Consider the following 15,796-nt stretch of genomic DNA (forward strand, 5'->3'; position numbering starts at 1 on the left):
GGGTTTAGATGTGGATGCTTTGGCAGGAGCACCCAGACTCCGGGTCGTAGCCAAAGCATACACATGCTTAACCAACTCATCCCATTCCTTCTTTGTCACACACTCATCTGCCCTCTTGGTATCCATTCCTCTCATATCCGCACTGTCTCCTACTGTTTCTCCCATGTAGGCTGAGTATGAACACTCTCCTATAACCATCTGCTGAAGTACATGCTTGATTCCCTTCAAGATCACACTCATCTTGTCACTTAAGTGTTCAGACTCACTATCCTTTCTCCATGCCCTTCTCTTCATTAACCACTCCTTAGAAAGTTTTCTCAACCTTCCCTTCTTACAGCTTGTACCTCCCTTCCATCTTTCTGGCTTCCTGTTCATCTCCCACACATCACAAGTATATTTAACAAGCTCACATACCTCTTCCATAAGGAAGCTGAAGATCACATCTTGCTTCCTCCTATACACTTTTGTGTATTAGAGCATGATTCAACCAATTAGGGATAATCAGATGAAAAGATTAAAGAGATTAAGAGATTCTAGTGAGAGAATAAAGAGAGAGAGACTCAAAACTCCATTAATTAATAACTGATGAGGTTTACAAGTATTAATAGAGAGAGCAACAAGGAAATTCGAAATGGTTAAGCATGTGTAGTCAAGGGACAGGCTGGAACTCCTTTTGAATCACTTGGCTGTGCTTTCTCACATGCTTGCACTAGTATAAAGGTAACTTCTCCTTTCCAGCATCATACAGGCTGTCAAAGTGATCCCTTATCCTTCCTTAACCTCACTTATCCTCTTTGGTCGAGTTTCCTCTCTTCTCTTCACTAAGTTACCTTCTCATCCCATCAGATAACTTCCCCAAGTAGTTACTGTGGTTAAAATAAAGTTACCACAGTAAAACTCTAAAGTTACTGTCTCAGCCTCCTTGGTCTTCATCTCAATACTCCCCCTCAAGCTTGACCATGTAGAACAAGTCAAGCTTGGAAACCATGAAGACCTCCCTCGTTAAAAACCTCACCAAGTAAAACCCATTGGGATAAAACCTTGATGAGGGAAAAAGAGTGGAGACTCCATGGTTAAGGGGCTCAGCTCCTAGGAGTCAGATCAATGAGTCCAAGCCTTGACAGTATGGACTCCATTGTCTTCAATCTCGCTGCCTTAGTAAACACATCTGCAAGCTGATCTTCACTTCTTGTATAACATGGCAGAATCACTCCTAAGATGATCATCTGCCTCACCTTATGACAATCCACCTCTATGTGCTTTGTTCTCTCATGAAACACTGAATTGGAGGCAATGTGGATAGCTGCTTGATTGTCACAATGCATTGTCATAGGTGTGGCCTGCTCGATCTCCAAGTGCTTCAAGATCCCCTTGATCCACACCAACTCATTTGTAAGCTTCAACATAGCTCTATACTCAGCTTCAGCACTTGAACAGGAGATGACCTTCTGCTTCTTACTCTTCCAAGTAACCAGATTCCCTCCAATGAATGTACAATACCCAGTAGTTGATCTCCTGTCCACTCTATCTCCTGCCCAATCAGCATCACAATACCCAACCACTTCTGTACTGCCATTGCAACCCATCCAAACTCCTTGTCCATGTGAGCCACTCAAATACCTCAGTATCCTATCAACCATCTTCCAGTGATGTACCTTTGGCGCCTGCATATGTTGGCTCACTTGATTCACAGCAAAGCATATATCAGGTCTGGTGATAGTCAAGTAGATCAGCTTACCCACCATCCTCCTATACAGCTTAGCATCCTCAAACAACTGGTTCTCTTCAACCTCCCCCTCACGCAAGACCTTATACCCTTCCTCAAGAGGTGTCTTAGCTATCTTCCCTCCAAGCACATCAGTCTCCTTCAGCATATCCATAGTATACTTCCTTTGAGACATAAACAAACCCTCCTTAGATCTGCATATCTCAATCCCCAAAAAATACTTCATCTCTCCCAAGTCTTTAATATCAAACACAGACTTGAGAAACTCTTTGGTGGCTTTAATCCCAGCCTTATCACTCCCTGTGATAATCAAATCATCCACATACACCAAAATCACTATGATCCCTGATGGTCCAACCAGTGTGAAGAGTGTATGATCTAGTTCAGACTTCCTGAACCCTCTCCCATTGAGAGTTGTACTAAGCTTTCTGTACCAAGCTCTAGGAGACTGCTTCAGCCCATATATAGCCTTCTTCAATCTCAAAACATTCCCTGGCTTTACTAGATGCTCAAGACCAGGAGGTGGATGCATGTATACTTCATCTTCAAGTTCACCTTGCAAGAAAGCATTCTTCACATCCATTTGCCACAAATCCCACTCCAAGTTTGTTGCAATAGATAACACAATTCGAATTGTGTGAAGCTTGGCCACTGGTGCAAAAGTATCAATGTAATCTTCCCCATAAGTCTGTGTAAATCCTCTTGCAACCAGCCTAGTCTTGCGCCTATCTATCTCCCCATTTGCAAGGTACTTGATGGTGAAGATCCATCTGCTTGAAACTGCCTTCTTCCCTTTAGGTAACTCACTCTCATACCAAGTATCATTCCTGATCATTGCATCCCTTTCATCTCCTACTGAATCTCTCCAAACCTTGTGCTTCATAGCTTCTTCATAAGATCTTGGTATCTCATTCTCATCCAAGTTACACATAAACACCATGTGCTCTTCTGGAAACTCTGCAAAGGAACACACGGCTTGAGAGGGATGCTCCACAGCCTGGGCATTGTAGTACACTCTCGTGTTTACCCAGTTGGAAGGATCCCTCCTTATCCTTGTGCTCCTCCGCAAGGTCTCAACCTGTTCTTCAGCCTGAACATTCTCTTGTGCTTCCTCTCTTAAACCAGTAGGTTCTCCCTGCTCATTTCCACCTGACTGAGCTTCACTCTCTACTTCCTGTGTCTCCTCCTGATCATGCTGACCTGAATCCTCTTGGTTATGCTCCTGCTCCCCTGATTCAGATCCATTCCCCCTCTCATGATCAAGAGGGGTTGTTCCTCCAGCTTCTCCAGTTTGATTAGAAGGTCCGGTTCTTCCTGGTTCCTGATCTTGGGATAATCCTATCCCTAGCCTCTCCAACAACACTCTCAATGTTGTTGCCTTCTCTGATGGAGCTCGGGACAGATCCTCTAGGTCTTCCCATTTCTTCTCCTCATAATACCCTTTAGACTCAACAAACTTCACTTCTCTAGATACCATAACCCTCCTAGTTATTGGATCATAACATTTGTAGCCTTTCTGAGTGATTGAGTACCCAATGAACATAGCTTTAGTACTCTTTGCTTCTAGCTTGTTCCTTCTTTCTCCGGGAATCATCACATAACATAAGCACCCAAAGACTCTCAAATGATCAATGTGTGGCTTGGCCTTGTTCAATACTTCAAAGGGAGACAGTTTCTTCAAGACACGGGTTGGCACTCTATTGATGAGATAGCAAGCAGTCTGAACAGCATCACTCCAAAACCTCTTAGGGACATTCATGTGGAACATGATTGATCTCGCAACCTCCATCAAATGTCTGTTCTTCCTCTCAGCCACCCCATTTTGTTGTGGTGTGTAAGGACAGCTAGTTTGTTGCACAATCCCATGCTTTGCAAGATGACTCTTGAAAGCATTGCTAGTGTATTCTCCTCCATTATCAGACCTCAGAATCCTCACAGTGGCATTGTACTGATTAGTAACATATGCTTGGAAGTTCATGAAGGCTTCTAGGACTCTGTCTTTGGAGGGAATCATGGTGATCCATGTGTACTTGGACTTCTCATCAATGAAAGTCACAAAGTACTTATGGCTGTCTCTAGACATACAGGGAGCTGTCCACACGTCTGAATGCACCAGATCAAAGCAATTCTCATATCTGGTTTCTGATGTTGGGAAGACAGTCCTACAGTGCTTTCCAAGTATACAAGCTTCACACTCCAAGTGATTGAACGCCATACTTGGTAGAATCAGTTCAATTGCCTTGGCATGAGGATGTCCCAGCCTTGCATGCCATGTGAGATTATCACACCTATCCGTTGTGCTGCTTAAACACACAGACTCCACAGGACTAGGCGCCTCAGTTGTTTGGAGATGATAGAGCTGATGCTTGCTGTCTCCTCTGCCAATAACCCTTCCAGTCTTCAAATCCTGGAACTCAACTTCATTTGGTCTGAAAACCACTTGACAATCCAGATCAACTGTAGCCTTCTTAACTGAGATTAGATTGGATGTAAACTGAGGTAGGTAGAAGGCAGTGGAGTTCTTCTCAAACAGCTTGAGGTTTCCCACTCCTTCTATTGGGATCCTGGTACCATTGGCTATCATGACACTCCCTGTTGCTGCTTTAACCTCACTGATTAGTCTCTTGTCACTGATCATGTGGTGTGTTGCTCCAGAGTCAATGATGATGGGTTTAGATGTGGATGCTTTGGCAGGAGCACCCAGACTCCGGGTCGTAGCCAAAGCATACACATGCTTAACCAACTCATCCCATTCCTTCTTTGTCACACACTCATCTGCCCTCTTGGTATCCATTCCTCTCATATCCGCACTGTCTCCTACTGTCTCTCCCATGTAAGCTGAGTATGAACACTCTCCTATAACCATCTGCTGAAGTACATCCTTGATTCTCTTCAAGATTACACTCATCCTGTCACTTAAGTGCTCAGACTCGCTATCCTTTCTCCATGCCCTTCTCTTCATTAACCACTCCTTAGAAAGTTTTCTCAACCTTCCCCTCTTACAGCTTGTACCTCCCTTCCATCTTTCTGGCTTCCTGTTCATTTCCCACACATCACAAGTATATTTAACAAGCTCACATACCTCTTCCATAAGGAAGCTGAAGATCACATCTTGCTTCCTCCTTTCTTGACAACATCTCGGATTTGATGTGTGTGTCTTCACCACATCTAGCTCCGACCATACTTCTCTCAGCCTTCCCACAAGCTGATAACACTCATCCTCTCCTTGTCTCAAGCCGCGGATCACCCCTCTGTCCTCAACGACTCTCACAAGCTTGGACTTGCCTAAAGTTGCTTCAATCTCACTCTTTGTAGTGTCTCCTTGAACAACTTCATTTCCCAGCTTCAGACCTCTTGTCTGACCTTCTTCAGTAGCCATTTCCATGAAAGGTTTCCCCTTTCCATGACTACTCCATAACCCACAGCTTTCCAAAGCTCTCTTTGCCCATCTTGACCAATCGCCATCCCTCTCTTCTTCAAGCTCCATGGTTGTACTAGATCTGTGCTTCATTTCCATGTTGAGATAGTTTGAATCCATCAGAATATCTCACACCACTCAGATAATAAAGACCAGAACTCAAGAACACCAAGAACACTCAAGAACCCTCAAGAACACTCAGATTTTATGAAAAACGAAATCACACTCTCCCCTTTTTAGCAACCTGGCTCTGATACCATATACACTTTTGTGTATTAGAGCATGATTCAACCAATCAGGGATAATCAGATGAAAAGATTAAAGAGATTAAGAGATTCTAGTGAGAGAATAAAGAGAGAGAGACTCAAAACTCCATTAATTAATAACTGATGAGGTTTACAAGTATTAATAGAGAGAGCAACAAGGAAATTCGAAATGGTTAAGCATGTGTAGTCAAGGGACAGGCTGGAACTCCTTTTGAATCACTTGGCTGTGCTTTCTCACATGCTTGCACTAGTATAAAGGTAACTTCTCCTTTCCAGCATCATACAGGCTGTCAAAGTGATCCCTTATCCTTCCTTAACCTCACTTATCCTCTTTGGTCGAGTTTCCTCTCTTCTCTTCACTAAGTTACCTTCTCATCCCATCAGATAACTTCCCCAAGTAGTTACTGTGGTTAAAATAAAGTTACCACAGTAAAACTCTAAAGTTACTGTCTCAGCCTCCTTGGTCTTCATCTCAATACCTCCTTTCTTGACAACATCTCGGATTTGATGTGTGTGCCTTCACCACATCTAACTCTGACCATACTTCTCTCAGCCTTCCCACAAGCTGATAACACTCATCCTTTCCTTGTCTCAAGCCGCGGATCACCCCTCTGTCCTCAACGACTCTTACAAGCTTGGACTTGCCTAAAGTTGCTTCAATCTCACTCTTTGTAGTGTTTCCTTGAACAACTTCATTTCCCAGCTTCAGACCTCTTGTCTGACCTTCTTCAGCAGCCATTTCCATGAAAGGTTTCCCCTTTCCATGACTACTCCATAACCCACAGCTTTCCAAAGCTCTTTTGGCCCACCTTGACCACTCGCCATGCCTCTCCTCTTCAGTCTTCACAGTTGACTCAGGTCTGTGCTCCATTTCCATGTTGAGATGATTTGGATTCACCAGAACCTCTCACGCCACCAAGATAATGAAACCCAGAAGTTAAGAACACCAAGAACACTCAAGAACACTCAAGATTTTTTAAGAAAAAAGGAATCACACTCTCCCACTTTGCGCAACCTGGCTCTGATACCATATACACTTTTGTGTATTAGAGCATGATTCAACTAATCAGGGATAATCAGATGAAAAGATTAAAGAGATTAAGAGATTTTAGTGAGAGAATAGAGAGAGAGACTCAAAACTCCATTAGATTGATTAATGAGAGAGTTTACAACACATATAGATTAGGGATACATAATTTCGTCCAGGTTCAGTCTAGCTAGGATAAGAGGCATGTGTAGTCAAAGATGCTTGATTCAAACTGGCCAATAAGGTTCCTCACATGCTTGGGTAGCTTTCCAGCTGGTGCCAGCCTGTCTAAAGCTCTCTAGCCTTGACCAGACCTTATCCAAACTCCTCCTTGCTTATCCAGACTCCTCCTGGCGTGTTTCACTCTCCAAATGGATGCAAGGTAACTTCCCAAGTCTTTTAACTCAGTTACCACAGTAACAATAAAGTTACTGTGGTAAATCTCCAAAGTTACTGCCTGCTCCAAATCCCTTCCTCTATCCATGTATCAACTCTTCATCTCCTCATCTCAATAGTCTTCTCCATAGGTTTGAGTAAAACCTCTTGCCACCAGCCTTGTCTTGCGCCTGTCTATCTTCCCATTGGGCAGATACTTAATAGTGAAGATCCACTTGCATGACACAGCTCTCTTCCCTTTAGGTAGTTCACTCTCATACCATGTATCATTCTTGATCATGGCATCTGCTTCATCATTGACTGAATCCCTCCATTCCTGAATCAACATAGCCTCTTCATAGCTTCTTGGAACATAACTCTCATCCAAGCTTACCATAAATGCACAGTGTTCTTCAGGGTACTCAGCAAATGAGCACATGGCTTGAGAAGGGTGTTCAACAGCTTGAGCATTATAGTATACTCGTGTGTTGATCCAACTTGAAGGATCCTTTCTCACCCGTGTACTTCTTCTCAATGGAGGAACTTCTACTTGTGGAGTCACTGCTTCAGTCTGTTCTTCAGCTTCAGCTCTAGCTTCTCCTTGTCTCTGATCTTCTTCATTCTGACTTTCATTCACTTCTTCCCTTGCTGATCCTTCTCCACTTTGGACAGGAGAATCAGTTCCTCTGTTTCCTAGCTCACCGGCCTCTTCTAAGCCTTGGTCCTCTAGTTCAGATACTGATTCACTTCCCCCCTCATGTGCAAAGTGGGATGGTTCTTCTGCTGCAGCTGGAGTAGGTTCTGGACGCCTACTCTGATCCTTGGACACTCCAATGCCGAGTCCCTCTAGAATGTTTCTCAAGCAAGCAGCTCTTTCTGATGGCTGGGATAGATCCTCCAAGTCTTCCCATGTCTGCTCATCATAGTATCCTTTGTCTTCCATGAATCTGACATCCCTTGACACTAGGACTCTCCTAGCTGTAGGATCATAGCATTTGTATCCCTTCTGTGAAGTGGAATACCCAATCATCATAGCCTTGGTGCTCTTTGCTTCTAGTTTGTTTCTCTGCTCACCCGGGACAAGAACATAACACACGCATCCAAAAGTCCTTAGGTGATCCAAGACTGGCCTGCTCTTGTTAAGTACTTCAAATGGAGATTGATCTGCTAAGATCCTGGTTGGTATCCTGTTGATCAGATAGCACGCAGTCATCACAGCATCACTCCAATACCTCTTGGGAACCCCTTTGTGGAACATCATGGACCGGGACACCTCCATGAGATGTCTGTTCTTCCTTTCAGCAACTCCATTCTGCTGTGGAGTGTATGGACAGCTAGTCTTGTGAAGAATCCCATGTTGAGCAAGGTGATCACGAAATGCATGCCCAGTATACTCCCCACCATTATCAGACCTGAAAATCTTAATCTTGGCATGATATTGGTTATAGGCTTGAAAATTTTTAAATGCATCAAGGACCCTACCTTTAGTTTTAATCAATGTTAACCAGGTGTATTTGGATTTTTCATCAATGAATGTGACGTAATACTTGTAATCATCCCTAGATAAGCAAGGTGCAGTCCAAACATCAGAGTGAATTAAATCAAAGCAGTTTGCATAAAGAGTAGATGATCTTTGAAAAACAGTCTTACAGTGTTTACCCAAAATACAAGCCTCACAATCATTATTTTTAAACATGACACCTGGTAACATAATGCTTAAAGCCCTAACATATGGATGGCCTAGTCTAGCATGCCACAGAGCATCAGTACTTAAGGAAGAAACAGAACTAAACGAGAAACAAGAACTAGAAATAGGTGCAAGGTCTTCAATCATGTAAAGATCCCCCTTGGTTGCTCCTTGCCCAATCAACTTACTGCTCTTAATATCCTGAAACTTAACATCATTAGGACTGAAGATAACATTGCATTGAAGATCAGTAGTGCATTTCTTAACTGATAAGAGATTAGAGGTAAAATCAGGCATAAAAAATGCTTTTGAATCCTTATTAAACAAGTTCAGTTTACCAATGCCTCTAATGGGAATCATATCTCCATTTGCAATCATGACATGACCATGTGCAGGTTCTATATCTTTTATCAGATTGTTATCACTAATCATGTGATGAGATGCACCAGAATCAATTATCAATGGTTTATGCTATGAGATTTTAAGAGTACTCAGGTTGTATGTGTGTGTGAAACCCAAATGGGTAAAGATGAGAGCTTGAAAGTGATTTGAGAAGAGACTAGAAAGATTGTTTGTGTCTAAGTGTTTATGAGACTAAGTTTAGGTGTTTCAGAGTCTAAGAGATTGGTAACAAGTCTAGGGATTCAAGAGCTTAGTGTCTAGAGTTTTAAAGTTTCAAGAACAAGTTTATGAAGAGAAGGGGAAACCCCCCTTTCAGCTTAGGGCTCAAAATCGCCCTTTACACTAGCTTTTATAAGCTTTACACATTGCATACATTAGAAACCTAAATCTAATGGATAGAAACACTTGAGAGAATGTATGGCTAGGATGGAGCTTGGGATTGATCTGTGTGATGGCTTCTCATTGGTTCAGCTCTCTTTAGTATCTGATTGGTTAATTCAAACTGGTCAAGGCAAGGGCTGGCTTCTCATTGGCTCCTTATAAGCTCCCATGAATGTTCCCATGTATCTGACCAGATACATGCTCAAGGGTGCTTCTCCTTTACAGCTCACGCCAGCTCACACCTTGCTGTCTTATCCACAAGTGATCCCAAGTCCTAAAGAAAGACCATGGCGCCCCTTTGCATCAGAATCTCCTCTTGGCTTCTTCCCATAATCAGCCACACGAGTTTCTTCTTCCTTGGGGCTCAAGACAGACTTGTTCAAACTTCAGGATGTGTACGGATTGCTTGCACTGACCGTACAACACCCTAATATTGCACAAGTCCTAAAATGTCCCAAATGGCCGAGTTATGCAATATGGTTCGACCCTGATCCGTACTGATCCGTACTGGTCTCCCTATCTTTGCACACTCAACCATTTGCTCCCAATCACATTCCTAAGTCCCTCCCGGACTTGGCCCTATCTTTGCACAACCCATCTCAATCCTACTCCTCCTTTGGCTCCATTCTTTTCTTCAAGTTAACACTCCCCCTCAAGCTTGACTTTAGCAGATCCTAAGTCAAGCTTGGAACCTTGAAGAACTTCCTCATTAAAAACCTCACCAAGAAAAACCCTTTGGGACAAAACCTTGATGAGGGAAAAAGAGTAAAGTCTCCAAGGCCTAGGGATTGGCCAGTGAGTCTTTGTGTCTTAGTATAAGTGGGTTTAGACACAAAGACTCAGGATCATGGCCTCTTCACTTCACCCCATGCCTTGTACTCTTCTCACAGCCTGCTCTTGGTCTCTCCCCCTTTCACCTAACCTTCTTGTTAGGTTGAAGTGCTCGGACATACCAGATCAGCCTCTTCATAGAGATACAAGTACTAGCTGAGCCTTGGATGCTTCTTCTTCATGAGTCACCACCTTGTTGCTGGAACTACATGAGGATGCTTCAGCCTCTCTCCAACCACCTCAACACTTGAGACCGCCTTGGACATTGCTTCTTCATCCTTCACCATACTTCCTAACCGGTTTGCTTCTCTTCTTGAATAACAACCAAGGACTCTCGGATCATGTAAGCTTCAACACTCCCCCTCAAGCTTGAGACTCTCACATGAACAAGCTTGGACAGACTGCTTCATGATCCGCACATACAAGCCATTGCAACCTCTCTTCTGAATTCGCCACCATGATGGAATGCTTGTGGAAGCTTCAACTACTTCTTCAACCACCTCAACACTAGAAGTCATACTGATAGAGTAGCCTCCTTCTTCACACAGCCAAGAGTGCTCTGTCTTAGTTTGAACACTCTCTTGAATAGACACGCCACTGCCTAGACCCGGTTGGCTTCTTCTTCAGTTGCTTGCAATGACTCTTTGATCGCCTAGGAAGCTCACTTAACTCCCCTCCTCAAGCTTGGCCGAATCTAGGCCTAAGCTTGGAGTGAGCTTCAGTGAGCTTTAACACCATGTGGCCGCATCAACACAGACTAGTAACCACTCTCCATTGCTTCACACAAATGGGCAAAGTCTTCCTCTTTCAACTCGGATGAATGGTGAGCTAAGAACACAACTTGTGAACCTGAAACATCACTCAAACTCCAGCAAAGATAAGACACAATAGTATTGGGATCAATCCTTGATTAATCATCAAGTTTGATTCCCAATATCACAAGCAATGCAACAGATTAAACAAGACAATATCAAGTTCTAATCTTTGCAAGCAAACTCTCTAAGCACAAGCATGATCATAACAGATTCAATACAAGCTACTTAAGCATTTTCCTTTTTCTTTTAAAGCTTCTTTACTCAGCAATTTAGACATGAATCTAATGCTTCAATATAAGGCAGCCACAAGACCATATGCATTAATCTTAATCAGTTTCTAACTCATGAATGCAAGTTGGATAAAACAGATTCTATTATCCTAACAAGTCATTTCATTTTAGAACTGGGATTAAGCATTTTAAACATTCTCAATCATCAAACCAAGCTCTTTAAGCATCCTGGGACAGATTCTATAACATTTTATTTAGCAATCTTTAAACAATCCTCAGGTTTTCAATCACATCACAACATCACAACCAGTCAATAACACAAGCTCATTAACAAGAAGGGTTTTAAGAATCGCTTACACAAGGAACCAGGTTGGTTCCTTAAACCTCAAAAGGGACTGGCCATGGCTTTTGTTGGATCTGAGAGTCAGGATAGTCACCCACCTCCTTCTCCTTTAGTTCATGGCCACCTTCTTGTTTCTACAACTCAAAGACCCCTCCTTTCTCCAAGTCTTCTAAGCGCCATCTTCTTGGCAGCTTTCTGGATGAACCGGATGGGAAAACTCTTGGACAAGGCACCTTGGATGAGGTTCGCGAGGCCTCTCCATACACCTCTGCTTCCAATGAGTCTCTCCATCAGTATGGACAGGAGAAAGGATGAGAGACATGCCAGCTTCAGTCTTCTTCTCATGGAGAAACTGAACTTGGATGGGAATGTCTTCAAGGGTTGGTTTTGAGCTGTGAGGTGAGCAGGGGATTTGCAGAAGATACAGCTCAGGTTCTGATGAACCTGGCTCTGATACCATATGAGATTTTAAGAGTACTCAGGTTGTATGTGTGTGTGAAACCCAAATGGGTAAAGATGAGAGCTTGAAAGTGATTTGAGAAGAGACTAGAAAGATTGTTTGTGTCTAAGTGTTTATGAGACTAAGTTTAGGTGTTTCAGAGTCTAAGAGATTGGTAACAAGTCTAGGGATTCAAGAGCTTAGTGTCTAGAGTTTTAAAGTTTCAAGAACAAGTTTATGAAGAGAAGGGGAAACCCCCCTTTCAGCTTAGGGCTCAAAATCGCCCTTTACACTAGCTTTTATAAGCTTTACACATTGCATACATTAGAAACCTAAATCTAATGGATAGAAACACTTGAGAGAATGTATGGCTAGGATGGAGCTTGGGATTGATCTGTGTGATGGCTTCTCATTGGTTCAGCTCTCTTTAGTATCTGATTGGTTAATTCAAACTGGTCAAGGCAAGGGCTGGCTTCTCATTGGCTCCTTATAAGCTCCCATGAATGTTCCCATGTATCTGACCAGATACATGCTCAAGGGTGCTTCTCCTTTACAGCTCACGCCAGCTCACACCTTGCTGTCTTATCCACAAGTGATCCCAAGTCCTAAAGAAAGACCATGGCGCCCCTTTGCATCAGAATCTCCTCTTGGCTTCTTCCCATAATCAGCCACACGAGTTTCTTCTTCCTTGGGGCTCAAGACAGACTTGTTCAAACTTCAGGATGTGTACGGATTGCTTGCACTGACCGTACAACACCCTAATATTGCACAAGTCCTAAAATGTCCCAAATGGCCGAGTTATGCAATATGGTTCGACCCTGATCCGTACTGATCCGTACTGGTCTCCCTATCTTTGCACACTCAACCATTTGCTCCCAATCACATTCCTAAGTCCCTCCCGGACTTGGCCCTATCTTTGCACAACCCATCTCAATCCTACTCCTCCTTTGGCTCCATTCTTTTCTTCAAGTTAACACTCCCCCTCAAGCTTCACTTTAGCAGATCCTAAGTCAAGCTTGGAACCTTGAAGAACTTCCTCATTAAAAACCTCACCAAGGAAAACCCTTTGGGACAAAACCTTGATGAGGGAAAAAGAGTAAAGTCTCCAAGGCCTAGGGATTGGCCAGTGAGTCTTTGTGTCTTAGTATAAGTGGGTTTAGACACAAAGACTCAGGATCATGGCCTCTTCACTTCACCCCATGCCTTGTACTCTTCTCACAGCCTGCTCTTGGTCTCTCCCCCTTTCACCTAACCTTCTTGTTAGGTTGAAGTGCTCGGATATACCAGATCAGCCTCTTCATAGAGATACAAGTACTAGCTGAGCCTTGGATGCTTCTTCTTCATGAGTCACCACCTTGTTGCTGGAACTACATGAGGATGCTTCAGCCTCTCTCCAACCACCTCAACACTTGAGACCGCCTTGGACATTGCTTCTTCATCCTTCACCATACTTCCTAACCGGTTTGCTTCTCTTCTTGAATAACAACCAAGGACTCTCGGATCATGTAAGCTTCAACATATGCAAGTTCCTAGTAGTATTGATTCTAGATGTTTCATTTTCAGCTTTCAGACTCTTAACCACTCCTAATAATCTATCAGTTATGCTAGTATGAGCAGTAGCAGTACATGAGGTTTTAAAAATGTCTAACAGCTTATCAGAGATACTAGGTAATGTATGAGCAGAGTATGAGTATCCAAGAGTGTGGCCTAGCATTTTACCAGACTCCTTGAGAGCTCGGATGAATGCCTCAAAGTCAGCCTTGGTGATCACCTCCTGAGAAGTTAGAGCTCTGCCTTCACTTTCACCCGCCTTGACATTTGGACTAGCCCCTGATGAGCCAGCACCATTTGCTTCAGCAGAAAGGTGAGCCTTAGCTTCTCTATCCTTGTTGAACTTGCTCGGCCTGAGGTGTGGATGTAAAATCCAGCACTGGCCCTTCTTATGCCCCTGCCGCTTGCAATGCTCACAGCTTCCCTCATACTTCTCATACTTCCTTCCATCTCCACGGTATGCTGCCTTGTTTGCTTGCGCCTCTTCCGCTTTCTGAGCCGTGGACATTCCCTACTTGCCTCCAAACAACCCAAGAGAGCCTTCCTCCTTCTGAAGTTGTGCGCATACCTCCTCCATGGATGGGAGAGTAGGTGATCTCAGGATATGTTTAATCACATCCTGGTAGCTTTCATCTAGAGTCATTAGCAGCCCAAACACCTGATCTTGCTCTCTCCTCTCCATGAGCGATTCTTCATCAGTTGTGTTGGGTCTAAGACTCTCAAGTTCGGACCACAAAGCTCCAAACTTCCCCATGTGCTTGGTGAGATCTTCTCCATCTTGCTTCAAGGTGCTGATGGTTTGCTTCAGATCAAACACACGACTTATGTTGGACTTGTTTCCATACCTCTTATGGAGCATGTCCCAAAGACGCTTAGGAGTCTCAAAGTGCACGTAAGCTTCAAGGATGGGGAGCTCCAGAGAGGCATGGAGCACAGACAGCACCATCAAATCCTCTTGGACCCATCTCTTTGCTTCAGCTACCGCAAGAGTCTTCCCGTCGCCTTCTTCTTCATCTTCTTTGGCCACTGGCTCCGGACCATCATCAGTGATGTGGTTCCACAGCCCTAGCCTTCCAATGGTTGTCCTCACCAACTGAGACCACATCAAGTAGTTCGAGCCTCCTTTCAGTGCAACCGGAACCGTTATCAGTTTGCTAAAGTTGGTCGTCTCCATCTCCTCTTCTTTATCACACAAGAACAAACTCGCAAATGTAAAGAAAGAAACTAGGGTCTCTCAATACCAAAGCCAACCTGGCTCTGATACCATGAGATTTTAGAGAGTAGAATAGGTATTGAGAGATTAAGAGAGGTTTGGTAAGAGATTAAGAGAAGTTTAGGTGAGATTGTGAACGAAATGGAAAGATTAGGTATGATCCATGATGAACAAGAGAGAGACTAGAGTAAGAATGAGATAATCCGCTTAATCTTATTATGAGAGAGTGTTTACAATATATAGGAGTGTGATACTAGGGTTTAAGAAGAGACTAAGCATGTGAGGTCAAAGCTAAGGTAGCCTTTACTTTGAACCGGACCAATGAGCCTCTCCACACGCGTGGTCACTATTCTAAAAGTGAACCTTATCCTTCCAGCTTGTGCCAGCCTGTAGAGACGCTCCTCCTCTTTCCATCAACGGTCATATGCCTTCTTTGGTCGAGGTAAAACATGATCTGGTCGAGTAACTTCTTCACGCGGTAACACTCCTTTACCGCATGGTCGATACCGTCTGTACGGCCGTACGGCCATGGTACGGACCTGTACGGACCTGTACGGACAGTTCTCCCTAAGACCAATCCTTCTCCTCTACTCAACATCTCAACCTCTTCAACCCTGAACAACTCTCCTCATATTCCTCAGCTCATCTCAACAGGAGAAACACCAGGAAGTTGAATAAATCTCATAGGAGTTGGGATGAAGAAGTTATCCCACTTTCAAATCAGGTGATTCCAGTTTCCCAGTTTGGGAATAGGACAGCTTCTTCGTCAATCCAATCAAACCAGGATGAATCACTTTGTAAGAAGCTTGATTTGGATACATAAAATGGTGGAGAAACACCAAGAAGTTGAATAAATCTCATACGAGTTGGGATGAAGAAGTTATCCCACTTTATAATCAGGTGATTCCAGTTTCCCTGTTTGGGAATTGGACAGCTTCTTCGTCGTTCCAATCAAACCAGGAGGAATCACTTTGTAAGAAGCTTGATTTGGATACATAAAGGGTTGGAGAAACACCAGGAAGTTGAATAAATCTAATAGGTATGAGATTAAGAGATCCTTAGAGTAACTAGAATGTAAGTGAGAGTTTAGGT

General features: G+C 43.5%; 1 protein-coding gene across 1 annotated transcript; it reads right to left on the reverse strand.

Moving 5' to 3' along the window:
- Positions 1 to 8,360: 8,360 nt before the first annotated feature.
- On the reverse strand, positions 8,361 to 15,431 carry LOC125597239. Its single transcript, XM_048772011.1, has 2 exons — positions 13,660 to 15,431; positions 8,361 to 8,700 (listed from the first exon to the last, which is right to left on the reverse strand). Exon 1 carries the CDS (start codon positions 14,663 to 14,665, stop codon positions 14,003 to 14,005), a length of 663 nt encoding a protein of 220 aa, XP_048627968.1. The 5' UTR covers positions 14,666 to 15,431; the 3' UTR covers positions 8,361 to 8,700; positions 13,660 to 14,002.
- Positions 15,432 to 15,796: the final 365 nt, after the last annotated feature.

The sequence above is a fragment of the Brassica napus genome, unplaced genomic scaffold (genome assembly GCF_020379485.1).
Source record: "Brassica napus cultivar Da-Ae unplaced genomic scaffold, Da-Ae ScsIHWf_1404;HRSCAF=1986, whole genome shotgun sequence".
In the NCBI taxonomy this organism is placed as follows: domain Eukaryota; kingdom Viridiplantae; phylum Streptophyta; class Magnoliopsida; order Brassicales; family Brassicaceae; genus Brassica; species Brassica napus.

What these genes read in the sequence shown, in the direction of transcription:
- LOC125597239 (XM_048772011.1), bottom strand. Translation starts at nt 14,665, where the DNA reads ATGGAGACGACCAACTTTAGCAAACTGATAACGGTTCCGGTTGCACTG.